This window comes from Oryza glaberrima, chromosome 7 (assembly GCF_000147395.1).
Source record: "Oryza glaberrima chromosome 7, OglaRS2, whole genome shotgun sequence".
Taxonomy (NCBI): domain Eukaryota; kingdom Viridiplantae; phylum Streptophyta; class Magnoliopsida; order Poales; family Poaceae; genus Oryza; species Oryza glaberrima.
This window is the reverse complement of record NC_068332.1, coordinates 12,073,576-12,099,076: the sequence shown is the minus strand read 5'-3', so window position 1 is coordinate 12,099,076 and position 25,501 is coordinate 12,073,576. Positions and strand designations below refer to the sequence as shown.

At 44.0% G+C, this 25,501-nt stretch overlaps 1 protein-coding gene, 1 long non-coding RNA gene and 1 pseudogene across 3 annotated transcripts; 2 read left to right on the top strand and 1 right to left on the bottom strand.

The window, feature by feature from the left end:
- The first annotated feature begins 258 nt into the window (after window positions 1-258).
- Window positions 259-3,168, top strand: LOC127779117 (fatty acid desaturase DES2-like; annotated as a pseudogene).
- A 3,434-nt stretch (window positions 3,169-6,602) lies between these two features.
- On the top strand, window positions 6,603-22,930 carry LOC127779116 (fatty acyl-CoA reductase 1-like). The gene is made up of 10 exons (XM_052305813.1): window positions 6,603-6,816; window positions 6,915-7,018; window positions 20,482-20,684; window positions 20,749-20,849; window positions 20,939-21,131; window positions 21,243-21,404; window positions 21,500-21,581; window positions 21,969-22,235; window positions 22,320-22,444; window positions 22,532-22,930. The coding sequence occupies exons 1-10, from the start codon at window positions 6,738-6,740 to the stop codon at window positions 22,698-22,700; spliced, it is 1,485 nt and encodes a 494-aa protein (XP_052161773.1). The 5' UTR covers window positions 6,603-6,737; the 3' UTR covers window positions 22,701-22,930.
- LOC127779119 (uncharacterized) lies at window positions 21,261-25,178 on the bottom strand. 2 transcript variants are annotated; one of them, XR_008018623.1, is made up of 5 exons: window positions 24,867-25,178; window positions 24,458-24,777; window positions 22,993-23,071; window positions 21,470-21,552; window positions 21,261-21,382 (listed from the first exon to the last, which is right to left on the bottom strand). It is a non-coding gene; the product is annotated as an uncharacterized LOC127779119 (long non-coding RNA). The 2 variants fall into 2 exon arrangements; XR_008018622.1 differs by having other exon boundaries at window positions 22,993-24,777.
- Window positions 25,179-25,501: the final 323 nt, after the last annotated feature.

Below are 25,501 nucleotides of genomic sequence, written 5' to 3'. Positions count from 1 at the left end.
GATGAGTCAAGTGTTGTGGTGAGTCATTGTCATATTATTCTTAATTCAGACTTACTTGATCATGTCATACCAGGAACGACAGAAGGTGGCGGCTTCCATGTGTGCTAGATGCACACGTCAATCAATGAAAAAAATAGTGTTTTTCCCCTAATAATTCGTCTTCTGGTCTCCCCGTTGGATATTTTTCTCGATTCTCCAGGAAATTAGCACTATGAACTTGTTGACCGATTGCTTTGTGTAATTGCTGTCAGCAGCAGTATGGGTACCAGCAGCCGGCCGACGACGGTGAAGGAGGGGAAGAAACCACTACTAAAAAAAATATTTTCGCTGAAGTGGGGTATTTATTTTCTTAGGAGGACAAGACCTTTTGAGCCAAATAGCCGCCAAAAAAATACAAAATGGGGTAATGCTGGCTGTCCGCCTGCGAAAATCTATTTTCGCAGGCGGACCACTTTAAGCGGTTCGCCTAAAAAATACTCCCTCCGTTTCACAATGTAAGTCATTCTAGCATTTTCCACATTAATATTGATGTTAATGAATCTAGACATATATATCTATCGAGATTCATTAACATCAATATGAATGTGGGAAATGCTAAAATGACTTGCATTGTGAAACAGAGGAAGTACCCTTTATTTTTGCAGGTGGACCTCTTATGTGGTCCACCTGTGAAAATAGACTTGGAACATAAATAGAGCAAACCTTGGGCGATTTTTTCTAAGTCCTTCCCTTCTCCCTCACTCCTCTCCCGCGTCCATCCCCTTCCCCCTCCCCTCCAGACCACTCCTCTCCCCTCCCCTCTCCTCTCCTCCCCTCACCTCTCCTCCTCTCCCTGGCCGCCGGCTGGAGGCGGCGGCAGTGGGCGGCGGTGACTCTCAACGGCGGGCGGCGGCGACTCCTAGCTCCTCCCTCCCAGATCTGGCCGGAGGGGGCGGGGGAGGGCGATGGCCGGCGGCGCTCCCCTCCCTCGTGACATGGCAGCAGCGGCGGCCTCCGGCCCCTCCCTCCCTCCAAGATCTGGCCGCAAGGGGGAGGTGGAGGGCGGTGGCCAGCGGCGCTCCCCTCTCTCACGACATGGCGGGTGGACGGCGGTGGGGCGGATGGTGGCGGATCCCCTCCCTCCCTCCCAGATCCAGCGGCTCCCCTCCCTCCTCCCAGATCCGGCGGTGACGACGAGGATGGTGGAGGCAGCGGCGTCTCTCCTCCCTCCTGCCAGATTTGTCACAATTTGTGATGTGTTAATTTGTGATGTGTTTGTTTTGATTGTAAACTATTTGTGATGTTTTTGTGAATTTGATTTGGATTGATGGGGAATGGACACTAGATTGGATGGGGGAATGGGAACGGGAAGCTGCTGCCGTGGGCGGTGACTACCAATTTTTTTTTAATGCTGAGAGCTATTTTCGCAGGCGCTGCAAAAACCAGTTTAGCCCACCTGCGAAAACCTCTTTTCTTGTAGTGAACAGGAGCCGCCTCGCCGTGCCGGCAGCAATGCAGCCGTGCAGCGCTTCCACCGCTCCGTGATCAAGTCATTCTCCTACCTGCTCCGTGACGTAGCTAGCCATTGCCGCGGGCCTCCTCAACTTTGCGCTGGTCGGCATCCCTGTCCTCCTGCAGGCGTCCTCCGGCCGCCTCGTCGCCTGGCCGTTCTACTGGGCCGCGCAGGGCTGCTTCCTGTTCGTGGTGTGGATCATCGCGCACGAGTGCGGGCACCACGCGGTCCAAGACGACACCCTCGGTCTGGTCCTGCACTTGTGGCTTCTGGCACCACACTTCTCGTGGAAATACAGCCACCAGCGGCACCACTCCAACACCAGCTTACAGGAGCGCGACGAGGTGTTCGTCCCCAGGTTCAAGTCCGATCTGCCGTGGAACTCCCCGTACGTGTACAAGTACAACAACGGCCCGTCGCCCGGCTACTGCTCCTCGGCATGCAGCTCACTGTCGGGTGGCCGATGTATTTGGTGTTCAACACCTGGGGTCGCTGGTACCCGCGGTTCGCCAGCCACTTCGATCCCTCCGGAGCCATCTACATGAGGCGGGAGCGCGTCTTCATCGCCATCTCGGACATCGGCATGCTGGCCGTGTCGCTCGCGCTGTAAAGGCTTGCGGAGGGGTACGAGTTTTTGTGGGTGGTGCGCGTCTACGGCATGCCGCTGCTCGTCGTCAACGCGTGGCTGGTGGTCGTCACCTACACCTCCATCACACTCACCGAGCGATCCCACACTACGAACTCCAACGAGTGGGACTGGCTGCGCGGGGCGCTCGCCACCGTGGACCTTGGGGCTGCTGATCCGCAGCTAGTCGCGCCGCCGCGCACACGCGCGATCAGCTGCCCCCCCCACCCCAGTCTCTCTTCTCCTATATATATACAACTGTATATATGTATGTACATACCATATACGTACGTACAAATTTGTATACGTAAATATAAAATTTATACATATATATATTGTATATACATATGCACTTTAGTGTATAAAAATATACACATGTATACAAAGTTGATGTACGTACGTACAAAAAGTATAAAAAATACACTTATACAAACTTTGTATACGTGTATACAAAGTTTGTGTAATTACATATGTATAAAAAGCCAAAATATAAACGTATATAAACATTGTATACACGTATACAAACTTTGTATGCACATACGCATTCAAAGTTTGCTTAAGTACATATTAAAAAACTGAAAATACTAAAAAGATACGGAAAACGAAACAGAAAAAAAAACAAAAAAAAGGAAACTGAAAAACTGATAAAGATACGAAAAAAAAAGAAAAAACAAAAAAAAATACCGAGTCCAAAAAAAAAAAGAAACCACGCCGTCCGCCACCCTCCTCTCCGCGCACGACATGTCCAGTTGCGCGGGGAGGGCGCGCGCAACCAGTCGTGAATTAGCCTTCTCACCGTGGACCGTGACTACGGCTTCCTCAACCGAGTGTTCTACAATATCACGGATACGCACGTCGCACACCACCTGTTCCCTACCATCCCGCACTACCACATGGTGGAGGCGACCAAGGTGATCCACCCGTCCTCAGAGAGTACTACCAGTTCGACCCCACACCCGTCGTCAAGGCGATATGGCGCGAGGCTAAGGAGTGCATCTACATCCAGTCCGAGGACCACAAGGGCGTCTTCTGGTACAGCAACAAGTTCTAGTTCCTGCAGCAACGGCCAGCGGGCGTACAGGAAGGGCTGACAGAATAAGCCATGTCGGTCTTGCCTCATCTCTTCATCAGAACCCGTAATCTACTTGAAGTCTTTAACTAATTATAAACTCAAATGAAATTGTCAATAAAAAATAAAAACACCTCTCTATATATCTTGCAATTTCCTTAACTGTCTGTAACAGGGAGCGTCATAAATACAGTTACAAATTACAAGAATTACTCTACTTATGCTTGGTTTCATTATGATACAATAGAAACAAGGCCCCCCTCTGTCTTCTAATGGGTAAATTACAATAATACTGATATACTCCCTCCGTACTAATAAAGGAAGTCATTTAGGATACTATTTAAGTCAAACCTTGGAAATATAAATCATAAATAACTCTCAAGTTGTTGAGTTTGAAAATGTAAAAATTATATGAATAGATTTGTCTTGAAAAATACTTTCATAAAACTATACATATATCACTTTTCAATAAATATTTTTATAGAAAAAAGAAGTTAAAGTTGTGTTTTGGAGAGCGTGTCGCTGTCCTAAACGACTTCCTTTATGAGTACGGAGGGAGTACAGAACTGTTTCCTACTAATCCAACTCTCAGATTCATCTCTATAGCTACTACTCTCGTTGTGTAGAGCATACAAGATTTGATAACATAATTAATATTATAGATTGCTTATCTTTACATTCGTTCCAGCACTTTGCTGTAATCGATCACAAGTGAACCTGTCAGATATATCGCATCGACGCAATTGTCATCGACCAAGTTGTTTCCAATTGGTTGACATGTAGTCAGGGTCAGGCTTGATGGACTGATCGATGCGGCATTAGAGATTGTTTCACCTTTTCCATGGATATTAGTCAAACTCAATCGGGCATGAGGTTGGACAAAACTGTCCATAAATACAGCCATTTCAGTTGTCTACCACGATTAATTGAATTGACCGAAATATCACCAAGCCAACATGTATATCCCATCCCACTGACAAAAACCTGATTCGCTCATCGCCCACCCCCCCCCCTCCGCCGTGGCGGTGCCCGTCGTCTATTCCTCCTGCTCTCATCTCCTACGCTCTGGCATCGCCTCTCCAAGACCCCACTGACCCATCGCTGCCTCCCCCAACACCCGTGCGCCTTTCTGCCACTTATGCCTAAGAGCAAGTATAATAGGAGGCTATAAGTCGGCTAAATGCTGAGATGGAGGAGAGAAGAAATTAGAGAGAGGAGAAGCAGGCCATAGACTTACAGCTGGCTTGGACACAAGAACCAAAAAATTCTGTGAGAGAGACAAGTGGGTCATGTATTAATTGTAAATAGCTAACTATTATATGTGTGGGCTAAGAAAAAGCTACGAAGAACCTTATAGCCAACAAGTTGGTTGTATTATTAGCCTTGCTTTAATGCCAACGCCACATTGGTCTAAACAGCTCATAATGCGTCTTGCATGATGTCTGCACTGGCCTAGAGGACACTGCTGCGACAATGAGGCGGAAGAGAAGGCCTCCTTGATCGTCAACCACGACGGTGGAATTGAGAGGTATGGAGTCGACCACGACGAGTCAACAAACTTTTTGTAATTATCTACTTGAAGTCTTAAATTAATTATTATAAACTCAAATGAAATTCTCAGTACAGAAGAAAAAACACATCTCTATATATCTTGTAATTTCGTTAACTGTCTGTAATAGGGAGAGCAATAAATGCAGTTACAAATTACAAGAATTATTCTACTTATGTTTGGTTTCATTACGATACAATAGAAACATGCCCCCCTCTGTCTTCTAAGAGAAAGTTTAATAGTATAGCTCACTACTAGCTCCAATTTATCTATAGCTAATATAATAGCCAATTCATACAATACTTACATGCGATACCATTAATATATGGTACCACCTGTCATACACACATTGCGTCTTAGAGTCCGCGCTGTAGCTGGCTACAGATCTATAGCTCGCTGCTCTTCTATCTCATCTTTTATCTTATTAAAATATGTTTATAGCTGACTAATAATTTGCTATTGTACCTTCTCTAACGAGTAAATCCCTTCTTACTATAAAGTTATAACCCACTAGGTGCAATTAAGATCCTAAAGCTCAAACCTCAATGTGCCATGTCATCGTTAATTCTCAGTCGCTAGATCAATAGATTTAATTATCTTTGAACCATTGGATGAAAAAACACAGATTGATCCATCTCACACAGTCACCACGGGAGGCCCATCTAATTTGATCGTGGCCCAATTCAATAGTGATGGATTTTTATACCACTTCAATTTACCAAATGCAACCACCAATCTCAACAAAATATCCTGCTGCAATAATACTGATATACACAGCTATTTGCTACTACTACATTCAGCTCTCGAATATCCTCTCTTACTATAAAATTATAACCCACTAACACCTAAGGATTAACATGCAAAGATGCCACATCATCATCTACTAACAAGATGCCACAACATCATCCACTAACAATCAATAAATTTAAACATCATTCAAATATGCTATATTAATCTATGGTCCAAATTATCTCTCTTCTTTTCTTTTCTCATTAAGCCATATCACCTCAATTATTTTGAGCCTTTAGATGATTAACTATCTTAATATTTTTCTTTTTTCATAAAGTCATATCACCTTAATTTTACATTTGAATCATCATTCTATATACTTTTTAAATTTAAATTATCATAAACCACTTTAACTTACATAATCTTATGTTATCTAGCTATGTTATACATTATTTTTACCTATTGTTATTATACTAAATTCATGCAGCAACGCGTGGGATTTTACCTAGTTCATCTCTATAGCTACTACACTCGTTGTATGGAGCATACAAGATTTGATTTTTAACATAATTACTTTTTGTAATTACTTTCTACGATTTTTTTTGGCTCTTCTGAAATCACCTAATTATTTCGATCGTGGCCAACCAAACCGAATAGCTAAGTCTTCGAATTTGTTTCCACTATATTTCGGTCCTCAGATTTAAATGGCCAAATTTTTCGAATAGAGGATCGAACCGAATTGTTTGGTCTGGCCAATGAATGCTCACGCCGGGCGGTCTCCACTCCTTCCCACCATTTCTTCGTAAAACAATGTCCACTCGTTTTTACATGTCACTTAAAAAAAAGTTATAAAAAAATTATAGTAAGATAGTTAAATATGTGACATGTAACTCCACAGGCATGAAGGATTAAGTTCAATTTATACCAATAGAAAAAAAATTGACTCTGAATAAACATGTACTTCGAAGTCAAATTTGTTATTTTTTTTTAAATTATACAAGTCAAATTTAAACCTGCATGTTTGTGTCATATCACATATTGATTTACTTACTAATTAGTTTCAAATTTTGAGATAACTTTTAAAATGGCATATATAAAACAGGGTATGTCACGAAAAAAAATCCATTTCCCATTTCTTTCAAGTTGTCGACTCTAATAATTGTTAAGGTCCATCTAGCAGAGCTCCTACTCCGGCTTCTATACTGTCAAGCACCCCCTCATCGTTCCTGCTCGCGCAACCATCACCCGAGTCGGTTGCTCGATCAGTCTGGGCATGGAGCTCGCCGGTGTTGCAGAGCGCTTCCACAGCCGGACCGTACTCATCACGGGCGCCACCGGTTTCATAGCGAAACGTACGTAACACCAAACCTTGATCAACTCTCACTGCTTTTCAAGAACACCCCACGCACCTGATCGAATCTTGATACTTTAACGCATCTGCTGGATGCAGTACTTGTGGAGAAGATCCTGCGGCTGCAGCCGGGTGTGAAGAGGCTCTACCTTCTCGTGCGCGCTGCGGATCAGGTTTCCGCGAACAGGAGAGTCGAATCCGAGGTATGCCTTCTTTTCTGGACTACACTCTGTTCATGGTGAGCAGAAACTTTGATTTTTTTTCTATGTCCTACTCTTTGCTTACTCGCGCTTGAGATGGAAAAATTACAGAGATGATTTAATCGGAACTCTGAATTGTAGAATAGGAAGCATCAGTTGGATAAATAGTAGTATAGTACTAGTATTGCCTGCCGGCGGGGAAAGGGGTGGAGAAATCAGGTCGCATAATCTTTTCCCCAATCATCAGAAACCCAAGTTCTGAAGTTCATCAAATCCTCAAATCAGACTCAAAGTAAAGAGGGATTTGCACCTTCGCGGTTCGGGTTTATGCACGGTATAAGCACCGCCGTCGCCGGAATAAGATAGGGCCGGCATCACCGACGGGCGCCAACGTCGCCGTCTCGAGGGCTCGGCCGGCATCAACTCCCGCCAGCCCCACCAGTCTTGATTGCGAGCATTAGCAGGTTCTCGCGAACGCGGAGCGCGCGCCGTCGCAGGAGCCTGTCCGGCACCAGCTTTCGCCGCATTTGGTCGCAGGCTCGCAGCGCCGGCGATGGCTTCAGCGTCGCCACTGAGTCCGAGCCGCCGCCGCCGCGGCGTAGCCATTAGCCATCGATCTCGCGGGACGAAAATCACCTCTACTGTTTCCGTCTCCAAATTTTATTCGGAGTAGACTACGAATCAGAAACACTGACACAAAATCGGAATCAATATGAAAACGGAGAGACTACGAATCGGAAACCGAAATCGGAACCTAATACGAAAACAAAAGGAATATGGTAACGTATAAGTCTCAAATTAAACTCGTCAAAACAACGAGATATACCTCATTATTTTGTTTAAAACAATAAATCGGCTTTTTTAATTTTATCAAATAATAACTAGTTGTACAGTTCACTTTTCATGAGAAGAAAAACTATAATCGTTTTTACCTGTAAGCTGTATCTGTAAGCAAATATGACATGATGTAATCTTTATCTTTACCTACTGAAAAAATGAAATCTGCTTCCATCCGTCGATCCGTATCCATCTCGGTTCGTATCGCTTCTAATCTAAATAAAGGTCGAAATGATATTTTTTTCGTTCGTCCGTCGATTTCTATGTCTTGGTTCGGATCGCTTCCAAACAAAGATAGAGGATTGGTTAATGGGAGGGGAGCCGGTTTTTCTCAGATTCGGTTACAAAGGAGACGGTTTTCTAGGGAAGACCTATAACTCGTTTTCTTCTAATTTTCTTGCGCTTGGATCAGGAGGGGAAAAAAAAAGAGGCGTTGTGCTGGTTTGTTCAAGGAAGAGATCGATCAGGAGTGAGTAGGAAGTAAGGCTAGTGCCGGTGGTGCTGCTAGTTCGGGGGAAGGAGAGACAGGTGGGAGAGGCGCGTTGGCTTGGCGCGGCAAGGAGGGAGCGATGTTAGGTTCGGTTGGTGAGGGGTTGGGGATTGTAGAGTAGTTAGATATTTTATAGGGGGTGTGAATTAGAGCTGTATTATTCCTATCTTTATCTCTACTAATATAAAAAATAAAGTTGTTTTTGTCGGTATTTTCGGTACATATTTGAGTCAGTTTTTGTGCTCGTTTGGTCAAGTTGTATGCGTCATAGACCGATCGTTTCATCCATCATCCACTGAACGCGTGGCATAATCGAATATGTTTTGAATTCTTTTGTGTCGACAAGGGATATCCGTAGACCGGATAAATAAGGAAAAGAAGAGACAGCAGTGATCTTGTGGGCTTGAAAGTAGTGGCACAGCTTTCTCAATGTCATGATCACAGCATAGAGCAATTTTTGGATCTGTGGGTATCTGGCCTTGGCATTGTGGAGGGTCTCGCTGACATAGTACACTGGGTGTTGTACTTTTTCCCTCTCGACGATGATCACCGTGCTCACAGAATAGGGTGTGGCAGCAATATATAGAAAGAGCTCCTCATTAGGTTGTGGGGCAACGAGTACAGGAGAATTGACAAGTAGCGCTTAAGCATGATGAACGCGTTTTCGGCCTCTTGAGTCCACTCCAATTTTGCTTGCTTTTTAAGTAAAGCAAATAAAGGTTGTCCTTGCTCTCCTATCCTGGCTACGAAGCGGCTTAGTGCTGCCATACATCCGGTCAGTCTCTAGACTTCCTTGAGTCTTGTGGGTGACTTCATATTCTCGATGGCCTTGATCTTCTCGAGGTTTGCCTCAATGCCTCGTCCGGATACGAGGAAACCGAGTAGCTTCCCCGACGGTACTCCAAATATGCACTTCTCCGGATTCAGCTTCAGCCGATGGCGTCAAAGGTTGTTGAATGTTTCCCTAAGGAAATCGATCACTGTGTCGCCCATCTTTGTCTTGACGAAAACATCGTCGACGTAGGCCTCGACGTTCCGTCCGATTTGGTCACCGAGAACTCTTTGGATCTCCCGCAGATACGTGTTGCCTGCGCTGATCAACCCGAAGGGCATCTTGGTGTAGCAGAAAACACAAAAAGGTGTGATGAATGTTGTCTTCTCCTCGTCCTCTGCAGCCATGCTGATCTGGTGGTAACCAGAGTAAGTGTTGAGAAAGCTCAATATCTCACAACCAACCGTTGAATCCACTAGCTGGTCTATTCGAGGAAGAGAGAAGTGATCCTTGGGGCACGCTTTATTGAGATCGGTGAATTCTACGCACATTCTCTACTTCCTGTTGGCCTTGCAAACCATGACTGGGTTGGCGAGCCACTCTGGATGGAGAACTTCTCTGGTGAAGCCAGCTTTGAGAAGTTTGTCCAACTCTTCTCATATGGCTTGTTTTCGGTTAGGTGCAAATCACCGCGGTCTTTGCTTAACTGTCTTGGCATCGGGTCGCACCATGAGTTTGTGCTCGATCACCTCCCTGGGGACTCCGGACATGTCTGACGGCTGCCAAGCGAACACGTCTGCATTGTCGCGGAGGAAGGTGATGAGCTCGAGTTCCTATTTGCTGTCGAGCATTGCCCTAATCTTTACAGTCTTATCAGGGTTGGTGCTGGTCAGCGGGACAATTTTGATCGCGTCATCAGGTCTTGGCGCCTGGTTGGGCTTGCTCACTTTCTTAGGTGGCTCAGTTGTGGTGAGTGATGTGGGAGTATGCTCGACCATGTCGAGGCTCCGCTTGTCGTACTGTACTGCCAACTTCACATTTCCCTGAATAGTGATTGTCCCTTTTGGCCCTGGCATCTTGAGCAATTGGTACGCGTAGTGGGATGCCGCCATGAACTTCGCGAGTGCAGCCCTCCCTAAGATGGCACTGATATCAAATGTGATCTGCTCTGTTCGAAAGTTGTCGACTGTCCGAAAGTGACAGCTAGCGTAATTTTGCCCAATGGCTTGGACGACGATTACGGAGTGATCCCGTGAAAGGGCTGATCCGAAGGGACTAGCTCACTTCGTGGGATTCCCATTGCGTCCAAGGTGCCAACAAAGATAAGGTTGATTGAGCTGCTGCCGTCGATGAGAACTGGTGCGACATTAATGTTCTGAATAGTGGGTTTAACCACTATCGGATATCTCCCTAGGATAGTTGTAGTCGTCGGGTGGTCCTCTTCAGAGAACTCGATCTTCTGTTCGAACCACTTCATCTTAGTAGGAACTCCTTGTGATGTAGAACAGATTCCGCGCTCTACCTTCTTGCATTCCCTCTTTGAGGAGTATGTTGTAGAGCCGCCGAAGATGTGTGTGACATGAAGGTCGAACTCTAGGAAGACGAGTTCGTTGTCGGGCGAGAGTACGTCAGTTTCTGCTTCGACGACGTGAATTCGCTTTCCTTTATCCGCTGCCATCTGTCTTGCTAACGCCTTCTTGAAGATGTGACATTCTTCTAAAGAATGAGCGTTGGTTTTATGAATCGGGCACCATTGTCATCGCGAGTTATCACCTTGGGGTTCTGGGTGCTTGGGTGGGTTTGCCTGTTCTGTGGCGAGAACCTCCATTATCGCTTTGCGCTTCCCGTTCTTCCTGTTTCTCTTTTTGCTAGACTGTGGTGCCTCTTTGTTGGCTATTTTCTTCTCGTCGCCCATCTTGTTGTTTCCGTCCTTTCGCCTCAGGGCGTCATCTGCATGGGCACATCTGTCCACGATGTCAAATAGCTTGCGTGCGGAAGTATTTCATCTTGTTGCCAATTCCTAGGTGGTGTAACGATCTCGGATGCCCGACTTGAACGCTCATATAACCGAAGCATCGATGATTTCAGGGATCATATTTCGGCATTCATTGAATCCCCGAATATAGTCCCTCAAAGATTCACCTGGATTCTGAGTTAAGGTGTGGAGGTCATCCTCGATTGTGTGACGCTTGTAGTGCCTCAGAAGTTGGCGATGAATTGCTGCCATAGGTCTTCGCATGAAGAGATTGAGCAAGGCGGGAGGTGAACCAACCAAGACCGAGTAGATCCTTTCAACGTAGCCAGCAAATAATTTGCGAGTACATTGTCATCTGCCCTAGTAGTGTAGAGAACTGTGGAATAGACATGAAGGAACTCTTCAGGGTCAGTGCTTCCGTCGTACTTCTCTACCGCTCCTGGTCGAAATTTCTCGGGCCACCGTACTTCTCGTAACATCAGCGTGAACACTCTGCATCTGCCTCCTGGTACAAGTGGTGGTCGATGACTGTGTTGTTGTCGGGGTGGGCCAGCTGACAATGAGGGTGACGATGATGATGACGAAGGGTCGCTTGGGTTAGGTGTGCGACCCCTGGATCAGTGTCCTCATTGTTGATCTCGACGGTCGTTGGGAGAACGTGAATTAATCTCACAGTCGTCGATCATCGTCGTCTTGTCATCGACCTCGACCGTTGTCACCCTGTGGTGGCTTTGGCGATCCTGTCGGTGTTGGTCTCGCTGGGTCAGCCACCTGGGTTAGCATTGTTATCGCGTCGAGGTGGAAAACGGCGCTGACGATGCCCGGCGTCGTCCTGTCCTCGCTGTTCTTGCCGGCGCCCATTCAGGTGGTCGCGTAGATCGCGATTACCTTGAGGCGGTGGGGTCCGCTGACAAAGTTCATGTGATGAGGTGTTGCAGGGGATACGACGTAGATTTCAACTCTTCTTCTCTAGCGGGAAGTGGAGGTGGGTTCTGAGCCGGTGGTTCAATTACCGCTGCAAAAGCACTATTGAGACTCGCCACTGTAGATCGTAGTCATTGAACCCACTGATCACCATTAGGGTGCAAGACTGGGTCGAAAGGGCTTTCCCTCAAGATTGAGGGCCTGTTTGGCACAGCTCCAGCTCTAGCTCCACCCCTCCTGGAGGGGGAGCTCAGCCAATCAATTTCAGCTCCACTAAAACTGGGAGTGGAGTTGGGTGGAGCTCTCTCACAAAATGTACTAGAGTTGTGGAGCTGGGTTTAGGCAGCTCCACAACTCCACTCCAGACTCAACTCCTGGAGTTATATTTAGGAGTTGGAGCTGTACCGAACAGGCCCTGAGTTGATAGTGTTTAGATACTGGGCACCGCAGGGGTACGAACAGGATCCGTTGTTGCCCGAGCAGCTGCACCACTGGTACCTTCTCCGTCGATTACGTTCCACTCGCACGGAGTGTGAGAAGCCGAGGACTCTTTCCAAAACTTTCGTTTCCAAAAATGTACACTAACTCATAAATAACTTTTGGAAACTCCTCGCAGGGAAAAAAAATCTGAATCTGCTTTCATTTCCAAAACTTTCAGAAAAAATTCTGACCGACACATTTTGTTTTCGAAAACTGGTACTGAAGGATCAAAATGGACGACTAGCGGCATGGTTGACTCAATTGACCAATCAAGCCTGATGGGTGTAGATAACGAGTCAGCTTAGCTTGGTAAGGCTCGGCTTGTTTGAGCTTGTAAGCTTAGTGAGGTAAAAGCTTGACTCGACTCACGAGCTGGCTTGTTAACAAGCTTTATTTAATTTATACCACCTTCATAATTTATTAATTTATTGTATACTAACACAATAATAAACACTAACTCATAAATAACTCACCAAATATATATATAGTTTAAATGTTAATTAACATACTAAGCACTAGTTAAGAAGCAATAAGTATATAAAGATAGGGAGATTTTTGTACTAGCGAGCTAAACGAGCTGCTCACATGCTAAAACCCTAACTCGGTTTGACTCATTATGACTACGAGGTCAAACTGATCCGAGATGAGCTCACTTTGGGCCGATCTGAGCCACGAGGTTCAAGCTTTTTTTCCACCTCTACAGGCGGTAAAGGTTTCACCGAGTTGGGTCAATGGCACAATTTGGGAAAATTGCAAAAACCACACTAAATGTCATCCTGATTTTGAAATTCCCCTAATAAGATTATTTGCAAATAACACAGTCCTAATTCACCTTGATTCGATATTCCTCAACATTTGCCGTTGTTCGCATTTTTTTTCCTTTTCCCTCATGTGTTATATGACTTAGCGCATCTAACTCAGTGTGACATTTGGGATTGTTTTTACAATTTTCCCACGCAAACAAGATAGCCCATGTGTTACGCCCACATGTGCGATTAGGTATGACCGAATTAAGCAAAATGCCCATGGTCGAGCGCCCTCCTGCTCCACAGCTACACTCAGGGCCGGTCCTGGGATTTTGGGGCCCCAGGGCAAAAACTTATATGGAGGCCTCTATATATATACATAAACTAATATATACATATTTATATAGTCTTATAAACACACACACAACATTTAATATTCGATGTGATAAAATTATCTATATATAACATTTTAAAACTTCAAAGAGAAATAAATAGCAGTAGCGAGCAGAGAAGGCGACCGGCGGACGATCGACACGAGCGTGGCTACTAGCGAGCCGCGATTTGCCGACTTGTTGTTTCCGTTTGCAAGACGCCGAGAAGTCCTTGAGAGCGTAGGAGCAGCGAGCGGCGTGATGTGATCGAGGCGGCACGACGCGAGTGGCGTGATGTGATCGAGGCGAAGCGACAGGAGAGTCAGATGAAGATCGCTTCGGTTTCGCTGAAACAAGCCTAACAATGGACTAAAATTCATTTTCTGTATTCAGCTATTCAGCTGCCTAACTTAATATGGACCCATGGCCCATGGACTTTATATACTATATGTGTATAGGGGCCCCTAGATTTGGGGGGCCTCGAGCGGCTGCACGGCCTGACCCCCCCCCCCCCCCCCCCCCCCCAAAAAAACACACACAAGGGCCAGCCCTGGCTACACTCAACCTCCCACAACTCTCCTCTCCTTCCCTTGCTCTAACCACTTCATTAGCAAACTTTAAATGTTTTCTTCTAAATTATTTTTTTTTCAATTAAACCCTTCTATTATTTGCAATTTCATCTTTATAACAATATATTGGTCGACGGGTTATATCTGACTATGGTATTTGAGGGACGTAGGATATGGCTCATACCAACATATGCATGAGTATGGAATAAAAACATGGGAGACATGAGTTTTATACTGGTTCAGGCTCTCGTAAAGGGTATTGGACCTCTCCAATTTATATGTATTGAGCTAGGGTATATCACAAAAGAAGAGGAAGCAGGCTAGCTAATCTAGCCTACCAAACTAATCTCGATGAGCAAGACAACTGGTAATACTCGGTGGCTAGCAGAAAAGGCTTCCTCCTAGTGTGAACTCGATGTGGCCTGATGGAAAGCTTATAATTCGATACTCCTCCTCGGAGGCCCTATATTTATAAGAACATGACCCATTGTGTAAGTAGAACTCAGGATCCCAAATAGGATATGGGCAGATAAGACCTTATCATCCATATATTGGACTACACTGTCCCTCATTAAGTGGATCAGATTCCTTCATTGTCCATATTTTTATTCATACGTAGGAACACCATATCGTATAAGAATAGATAAATACGGTATTCCTGGTGATAATAAGTGCAAGTATATTGGGTATGTCATATCTACAACATTGACAATATCACACAATTATATCCCGCTGAAAATGATATAAATATTTCAACCGTTATAATTCGTTAAAATTCAATGTTCCATGTAAGAGAGTGTAATATTTCAACATAAATACTAATATGTTTCACACTTAATGTTTTTGTAGTGTTCTTTTGGATATTTCAATAACTATTTTCTATGTTCTTGTGGTTCCTGTGGATATTTTATAATGTTTCGACAAGTACAATTCGATGTTTTCATGTATAATATAAAATACTTCAACTAGAAACATAATAATTTTTTATCCAAAATATATTTATGTGAGATCTTACTGTAAAGACTTATTTACAATAATAGAACAGTGTAGTTAGATCTCATATCAGATAGACAATATAGTAAAAATTAGTTTAAATTTTGCTTAATAAATTATTAAGGGAAAGAAGAGAGAGAATGGAAGCGGAGACAAGCCGTGTGTGAGAAGTATGCATAGCCTGATGCACGCAGAAGTCATCATGCAAAGAGTGGATAGAGAAAGAACAAGTGCGGGGAGAGGGGTGGGACAAATATTTCGTGTTTTTATTAGGCCAAGTGTGTAGGCGTCTCCGTGAATTAATGAGCGAGATGATTAATTCGTGTTGTGACTAGAGTCATCAGGCCTTCATGCCCATATACATGCAATCATTTAGAATATATTAAAAGTTATCTAAATAAAATTTCTATTTGCAAGACCTTTTTGATATATTTGAAAAAGAATTACAATATTTTAGTCATTACTGAATATTTTTAAAATTTGGGTAAAATTTTGTAATAGATACTTTTTCCAAAATAAAGTTTCATTTTAAATTTACAAAATTCAATTAATTTTCTACTAAAATTTTAAATTTTCAACTCAGTTGTTGAAACTTTCAACTCAAAACTCAAAATTTGAAAAATTCTACCCAATAGTTGATTCTTTTCACTCCAAATATAAAACTTTCTAACTCATATTTTAAAACTTAACTGATATTTTTAAAATAACTACTATCCGTTGAGGTCGGAAATGGAATTGGTATTGGACTAGCGTCGAAAAGTCTGATGCGCAGTCGAACACGGTCACAACAAGAGGGGGCGAGGTGGAAGAGGAGCCGCACTGCTAGTATGGGCATGCATAGGTCAAGGTTCACAACAGCGGCGGAGCTGGAACAGAACAGAGGGGGGTGCACCACTTTGCTGAATATATGGGCACATTAATCTAACAGATAGTGTTTTTTTTCATACATAGAGGGGATAATAATGCTCTAACTAATGGTATTTTTTTTCTGTAGCAGCACATTGCTCTAACTAATAGTATTCTTGTACAACTTTTAACATAAAAAATTGAAATGTGATAAGCAAGAAAAATTCTTACCAAAAATAAAGGGTAGAAGGAAGCCTCGAAGGAAAACACCATGAAGAGAAATTTAGCCAGTGCAGGTTGCAGAAGTCCTGAAGCCAAGGGCGAAGCCAGGATAAATGATCGCCGGGGTCATTACTAACCGGGTCTATGTTTTCAACCAAAACGGATTGAAAACAACGCAATTTCGATGTTCCAACTTGGGACAAAAGTAGATTTTGAGTGAAATTTGGAATAGTTTTTCAAGAATTCAAATTTGAAATTGTAAAATTAAACCAAATTAATAAAAAAATATCAAATTTTGGTTAAAAAAAAGCCATATTGCTATATTTGGAATCTAATTTTAAATCGAATTGGTGAACCCTGATACAATCTGGGTGTGTTCAGACCTAGCTATGGGATCTGAACCCTTCCCTCTCAGCACGCAAAATAGAGCGAGGTTACCACATGATTAATTAAGCATTATTAGCTTATAAAAAACTTGAAAGATAATAGATTAATATGGTTTTTAAAACAATTTCCTATAGAAATTATTTTGTTAGGGAATTTGAAAAGTTACGAGCCGCTGGCCTTATGCATGGTCTCAAATCTCAAAAACTCAAAGTATATGCATATTCGGCTGACGTATAACCATAAATGCTAGGTAATTTTCTATTTGCTGCTGCTAGTATCGTTTCTAGTTGTCAATTGGAATTTAACACAACAGTCAACAATTAATGTCACCGGGGTCTAATATTTGTTTTCACCGGGGTCATAGCTGGTAAAATAAAGAGGATATGAGAGGTTAAAATAAAATCATTGGGGTCTACTGACCCCGGTAATTGACTGTACCTTCGCCCCTGCCTGAAGCAGATGCCTTCGGTTATAATCTTACACCAGTTATTTAATAACCACAAATTTAGATGTTCAATAGTTCAAACCCTAACCTATAATATGGATAAAACGAAAAAGCACTATCAGTATTCAGTAATCACAATACCTTTTGATTTTTGAGATTTATTTGGAACAAAAAGTAAATTAGATTAGAAGAAGAGTAGAAAGTCGATACCTTTCCTGAAAACTTTTGGCCTGTTGGAGATAACACTAGAGGATGTCATGACGAGTTGAGATTAGAGAACACGATGATGGAGATGTGTATAGCTTGAGATGTGTCTAACCACGAGATAGCAATTGATTTCCACTACTCGGCGTCGACGGCGATGGCCGATCAGGGCTGCTGATGTCGAATCGACAAGCATCGGGTCGGCGACAGGAAACGATTGAGGAGAGCGATTCAAGTGGTATAGAAGGAAGAAAAGGAGAAAAAAAAAACAGAAAGGTGAATGGGCGGGCGGGGCGGCGCGAAGCGGCGCGACAAAGTCGCGGGGGTATCGAGGCGTCGCTGCCCTCTCTGGACGACCACAAGATTTGGTGCTTGCGAGCAGCCTCTGGGCCGGCCAGCCCATGCACCAGTGCCTTTTACTTATGGGAAAAAAGTGCACTTAGACTCCCTTAATTGTTCACCGAATCTAATTCATTACCCTTAACTGTAAAACCGGGTAGAATGATTCCCCGAATTATTAAAACCAGCAATTTGACTCCTCCAGCGATTTTGGAGAGCGGTTTTGCTTACGTGGCGCTAATGTGGCAGTGCTAACCCGGTTTTCATTACACGTGGCGCTTATATAGCATTTAGAATTAAAAAAATATATGTGGGGCCCATCTGCCATTCAAACGCAAAATATATCATGGAACCCACCGACATATGGACCTTGTGTCATCCTTTTTCCTTCCCTTCTTCCTCCTCCCTCTCTCTCTCTCCCTTCTCTCTCTTCTCTCTCCCCCTTTTCTCTTCCCCCTTTGGAAGCATCGGTGGCGGCGGCGGCCGGGGGCTAGAGTGGCAACGGCAGGGTGCGGGCGAGGGCTGGAGCGGCGATGACCGCGCCACCGCCTGCCCCGTCTCCAAGCAGTCCCGCTGCCGCTCCCCCTCTAGGCCCGGCCGGTGCTCGGATCCAGCGCGAACCCGGATGTTGGAAGCAAACAGTAATTATGCATGTGCTACTTAATTGAATGTGGAAATGTAGATGAAATCGATTTTTTTTGACTGAAATGAAATCGATTGTGAAAATGGATGAAGAAGCACACAAACCTGTGAGCTGCAGGTGCTGACGCAGCGGGCAATCCGGGAGTAGACAGGGACGACGAGCTTGTCGAAGTGGTGCTGGTCGAGGATCTCGACGATCTCCTCGAGCTCGTTGATAAGCAGCACCTCCTTCTGGCAGTTGGTCGCTGGCCAGTGGCGGAGGAAGATGTCCCGGACGACGGATGCTGCCGTAGTAGGAGAGCTGGCGGTAGCATGTGTGCACCCACCGCGTCCGGTGCAGCGGCAGCAGCACGCGCGCCATGAACGCCCGGTGCTCCTCCTTGAGCGGCACGACAAAGCCATTGATGATGCTGCCGCAGATCTCGAGCAGCTCGCCGACGCCGTAGTGGCGCTCGGGCTCCGCCGGGGACGTGCCGTAGACGAACCGGAGCAGCGCGGCGGCCATGGTGCACTGCATAAACGCGCGCTCGATGGTGAGCTTGGAGTAGAGCTGGTGGTAGACGGTCTTGAGGCGGTCGCGCTCGCGCGGGTCCTCAAAGGCGAAGAGCGCCACGAGGCCGGCGAGGAAGCTCCGGTCGACGTGGTTACGGAGCGTCCTGGCGTCCGTGGCGACGACCGCAGCGGTGAGCACGTCGTAGACGAGGTGGAGGTGCGGCCACGATCGACGGGAGCAGCACCATCACGGGGACCTCGTCGTCGAGCACGTCGGACGGCGGCGGGAGCGACGAGGGGTAGGGGGACAGCGGCATTGCCCGGAGGTAGGAACAAGTTGGCGGCGACCATCTTGACCAGCGCCACCATCACCCGGTGGTCCAGCCCCTGCAGCGGCTGCTTCTTCCCGCTCGCCACGTCAGCACCACGTGAGCAAAACCACCCTCCAAAACCGCTGGAGGAGTCAAATTACACTGGTTTCAATAATTCAGGGAGTCGTACTAGCCGGTTTTACAGTTAAGGGTGACGAATTAGATTCGGTGAACAATTAAGGGAGTCTAAGTGGACTTTTTCCTTTCTTATGAGGAGGTACACTAAGTTGGGCCAGAGGGGTTCCCATATGACAAAAAGGAGGGTTAAGCACTAAAAATTTAAATTGGGCCGGGTGCCTGGGAACCCCTGAGCCTATTGAGCTCCACCCTGGTTCACAAGGTTTGTCATGCCAACCCCAAGCCGACAACCTCCTGCAGCACCGCCACCGCCTTCTTGGATCACACCACCACCAAGCTCGAGCACACATAGCTCTGTTTATGCATGAATATGAACTCGTGCATGGACCAGCCACCATTAATCTGAGTACCCAGTGCAAGCATCGGGAATTGGGGATGGGGTGCACAATGATAGAAACCACATGAGATTGCAACAATTCAACAACATAAAACGCAAGTTTTGATGTTGTGGATCGGTAGCTTTTCTGAATCTCGATCGATCGGTAGGCACTGATCGCACTACCGCTGCTTGTGCGTGCCACGTCCTTTTGCCACATGTTACCATCACATGATCCAGGGCACGTTATGCACGACGCTACAAGCTCCACGTTAACGCAGCTGGTTAACAAATTGTGCACTTGATCAAGAAACAGATCTGCAAGCGAAAACAGAGCAAAATAAAACTTGGAGTAAGCATGCAGAGTTATTCCAAGACGGGATTGGAGTTTTGGGCAAGCCTCCCGATTGGTTTGAACCAACCAAGGAGGAAACATGATGGAGTGGCCAGCATGCTGAGTAGGGGATTGCGAGAAGTGCAGGCCGGGGGCCAGATGGGAGGCTTTGGAGCTAAACGTATGCTCGTGGACAAGGGGATCGAAGGTGGATGAAAAGATTGGATGGCACAGAAGAGAAGCCCTGTAGCAACGCTAGTTGCACTGAGATTCATCGTGGCACTGTTGGTGGGGTCATGAAAACTAAGGATCCCATATGATATGATATTGATTCATGGCAGGAGTGTTGTGTTCAAAAAGACATGTGGATTGGGGATCATATACTAGTGTGAAGCGTGGACTGAATGTAGCAAATTGAAATTTCCATCCTCCATATAGTGTAAAAGCTCAACATGGATTCTCCCCCACGGCATGCATATTGTCTTTTATTCAGAAAAAAATTAAGTAAGTTGAATTGTTGAGTAATTGATTAAGATCTGATCTAGTTCAGTTCTCTTCTACATGTCATATCAGATCATGCAACTTCCGATATTTCAACCCTTGCGGGAGAAGTATCAAACGCACTTCAGTTCATGGTTCTGGGACAAGGTTTTTCCTCTAGCAGGAGATGTGTCCTTGAAGAATTTCGGTATAGGAGACGCTAGACTGGCTGAAGATATCAGGAAAGAAACAAATATTATTGTTCACATGGCTGCGACAGTAAACTTCGCAGAAAGGTAAAACAAGGTTACTGGTTACTTTAAGATTTATTCAAGTTATTAACGCTAATCATAAGTGCAGATATGATACAGCGTTGGCAATAAACACTATGGGTGTGAAGCATATGATAGATTTTGCATCAAAATGCACAAACCTAGAGCTCGTTCTTCTTGTGTCAACAGGTGAAACCTAAAATTTACCTATGGCTATGCTACTTATATCCAATAACAATGATTTCTTGTTAAATGACATATTTGTTTCTAAATTTCAGCTTATGTCAATCTAATGAAACAAGGGATCATGATGGAGAAGCCGCTTCAACAATGGAGGAGTTATGATGGTCGATCAGATCTAGATATTTCAGAAGAGATGGCATTTAAGGATGAAAAGTTGAAGGAGCTAGTTTACAACAATGCTTCAGAACGTACCATAAGACACACCATGAAAAAGATAGGCGCACAAAGGTTTCACACATAATTTTATTCATTGCTATTCGCTAGACTTCTAGTACTTTTTATGTGATACATCATTAGGAACAACATTATTAAGACAACCGTCGCATGATGACTAAATAGAGCTAAGAAGTTTGGATGGGCGAATGCCTATGTGTTCACAAAAGCAATGGGTGAGATGCTGGCATATGAACAAAACTCACGGCTCCCAATTGTTATCATCCGTCCATCAGCCACAACAAGCACATGGAAGGAGCCTTTTCCTGGATGGATAGAAGGAGCCAAGTCAGTCCATCACTGTCCAGGACCATTAATTAATTACTTGCATTATTAATCAACAGCAAACTCACTTTGAAATACACCCTGTGGATTTGGTGCAGAGCAATTGACACATGGATCACTAACTATGGTAAGGGGACACTGAAGTTTTTTCCTACAGATGTGGCAACAGTCATAGACATTGTAAGATACTATCTTCCTGTACTATTGGGCATAAGGAATTGATCGATTGGTGTAGAGCAAGACTAGGATTTAGGCTTTGTTTGAAAGCGGGTTTAATTTTACTTTTTTGCCGCACGTGAAACATAAATATCATTAGCGTACGATTTATTAACTATTGCAAACTTGAAAGATTTGTTTATTTGATTTTTTAAATAAATTGATGAAAATACGTAGTACAATTTAGCAATTTGAAAAAATGCTCACGGTAAACAAGGAAATTTCAAAAGTTAAACGTGGAAAGGAATGGAGCCTTAGTGTACCACCATCATCTATTTGACCTATATAATTGTAAAATTTAATACATATGGACTCAATGTATTACCATTTTTGAGTAATCTATCCTTGCAGGTACCTGCAGACATTGTGGTCAATGCGATGCTTTGTATTATCAGCTACCATCCTCAAGGAACAGCAGACTTCATCTATCAGATTGGTTCTTCCATGAGCAACCCGATCAAGCTTGGCCAGATGTCTCAAACAACGTACAAATACTTCTCGCAGATACCATTCGTCGGTGCAAAAGGAGATGTAGTCAAGGTGAAACAACCGAATTTTCTAGCAACAATGGCCAGCTTCTACGAGACCATGGATAAACACTACAAAATGCCTTTGCAGGTTAGTTTGTTCTTGTTAAACCTCACTTCGACAATGTTTTTTTGGCTACTTTCTCACAGAGTGGGTCATTATTTCCGCTTGCAGGATATGTTGCGCCGTGGGTTATCTACCACTGAAGACCGTCATATTTACAACCATCTCAAGAGAGAGTATGATTTTACTGTTGCCGTGGCAGAGGTATACTGGCCATTCACAATATCCAAAACGAGGTAATGTAGATGTAACTCCAAGAATAAATAAAAAAGAAAAGATTTCTTTGATCAAGAGCTGGTCCCATTTTGTACCCTTTCTTGTAGGTTCGATGACTTGAAAATGCAGAATCTTATGGGAATGGTTACTGAAAGAGACCGAGAATTGATACCCTGTAATATAAAGTTCATCAATTGGGACAAGTACTTTATGGAAACTCACATCCCCGGTGTCATGGATTATGAGTCAAGGGAATTGACAAGAGCTAGGCTATAGAAGTTCCTCATAAAGCTGCAAGCCTTCTCTGAATGCCACATAGATTGAAATAAATCCTTTCAGGTGCACCACTCACCGTTGAGGATTTATCCGAGACATTTATATGTTTTAGTGAGTCGATGTTTGTGATGTACTCCTCCCTTCCCAAATTATAGAGTACCTTTATTTTAAGGGAAAATCAAACTTGATATTTTTTTTACTACTGATTATACTAACAATATCTATGCCAAGTATTATGCATGTTATATCACTAAATTCGTAGTTTAAAATACTTTCATTTCAAATTGGTTACCTATATATGAAAATCAATAATTATGGCGCTCTGTCTTTTCCTGTCCTCCTCGGTGGCGATTCCTAGGGATCATGGCGTGCTGTAACTCCGAGCAAAGGGAAAAAAAATGTGCACTGAGAAAAAATGAGCAAAGGGAAAAAAAATGTGCACTAAGAAACATGAAACCAGCTAGGCATGCATATGAAGCAATCTTAGAAATAATTTGTCATACTCTCTGGCAGCTAGCAAGTGGACCCAGACAAACAGAGAAAATATCAATAGTTGTTCCAATTAATTTGGGGGGCCAATTTCTATTCATATTAACAACTTCTCGGAACCAATGATGGCAAGAGTTTATAACAGTAAAATAATTTAAAACTATAGAAGGTCCCTAATCCAAACAGTTGTCAACTGGCACATGCACCAACTAAGATGGTCACTGATATTCCCCGCAAAAAAAAAAGATGGTCACTGATATGCATGTTCTTGGACCAACCAGAAATAATATTTTTTTCATTCAATCAGCTCCTATTTACAAGGAAAACTCTTTGAGAAATTGAGACCATGGACACAGGAAACCTACACACACCAAGTTCAAAGGGTATACACACAAAATTCACTCAAATCCAAGAATAATCATCACTTATGCACCATTTATGTAAGAATCAGCACCTATACATCACATATACACACAAAATTCACTCAATTCCAAGAATATTCATCACTTATACACCATTTATGTAAGAATTAGCATCTATACATCGCATATACCTCATAATTTGACGTCTCTACAATCAAGAAGCACCTAATTGCGTCAAATAAAGATAAATATTGCAATACTTCTTTTAAAAACTGCTTTTTCTACATAATACTGTATGAATCAGGAAGGACAAATACTGAACATCACATGCCCAAATTTTGATCTTTCCCAGAAAACATATAGGAATCAGAAGTTTATAAATTAAAATCTACTCCCTTCATTTCAGGTTACAAGACGTTTTGACTTTGGTCAAAGTCAAATTGTTTCAATTTTGACTAAGTTTATAGACAAATATAGTAATGTTTATATTACTAAATTAGTTTATCAAATCAATATTCGAATATATTTTCATAATAAATTTGTCTTGGATTAAAAATATTACAATTTTTTTCTACAAACTTGATCAAACTTAAAGCAGTTTGACTTTTGACTAAAGTCAAAACGTTTTATAACCTGAAACGAAGGGAGTAATTCTGTAAACAGATATTGTTGCCTAGAATATTTCTTTAAACACCATCACTTGTATAGTTGTAAGAATCATTTATATGACACCACCATTTTATATGAGGCGGCAGTGCAGCACCTAAACATACCTCCTAAATCTACTTCTTTAGAATGAATTAGCACCTAAATGTCCTACTGCAGCCTGCAGGATCACAATAGTACCAGAAAATCACAATATCTCTGTTGTGTGTCAACAAGTGAAAAAAACAAACAAACACATACCAGCCTTATATCCTCCTCTGTTGATAGTACATTTTCCTCTTAGGATCAACAGCAGCTTCTGGGGAAGCAGTCACACGGTGACGGCGTGCAGATCTGGAGCTCGAAGGCTTTGCCTTGGCTGTGTTTGGGGGCGATGGAGGTGGAGCTGGCGGGCCCGGCGGCTGCGTACAGAAGGGGGAAAACGATGGAGGTTGGAATGGGATCACCGGGTGTGAGGGGAAAGGAGAAGGCTGGCTGGCAGATTGAGATAAACTAGCCACTAAGTTCGGACCTTGCAAAAAATGAGCGAATGCAGCAGCCATGCTTGGATCCATCGCAACCTAGGGTTTACATCACGTTGAGAGGGGAAAAAAATCAAAAATTGAAGAATCAATTCGACCAAATGATTTAGGGTTCCACACCGACGTACCTCCGTCCGCAGCGAGTACCCCGGCGATGGGCGAAGAGGCCGGTTGCTGCGAGAGGGAGGGCAATGGTGAGTTTGTGACCGAGGGCGAGCACGGGAGGGGGGCAAAATTATGGCACGCGTGGGAGGGCGACTGCGGGCGCGGGTAGGGGAAATAGAATGCAGCGAGTGCGCAGGAGGGCGAGCGGGGGCGCGGGAAAGAGGGTGATGGCGAGGGCGAGGGCACGGGAGAGGGCGAATCCGGGATGCGGAGGTCGGTGCACGCGCCTGGGAACGAGGGAGAAGCCATTCGTCCCACAGCGCACCCACCACCCTTTCTCCTAGTTGCGCGCGGCTTCGATATCGCCCAAGAACACGTTGCTTCAGTTGGACGCGTGGACTTCATTTTGGTGGGCCCGGCTGTAAACGTGGCATCGATGTCACACCGGGAGTTTCCTTTTCCGTAGTTTCTAATTCACCAATAAATTATCTATAGAAATTGTTTTGGTTAACTAGAAGAAAACCCAAATTAACAATGTGTCTAATAATCGGAATTATCAGGGAGAATTTTTTTTTAAATTCTCTTTGCTCTGAAATCATTAACATGACTTAAAGAGGAATATCCAGAGCATCGGAATTAACGTTGTTAATGTAAATTC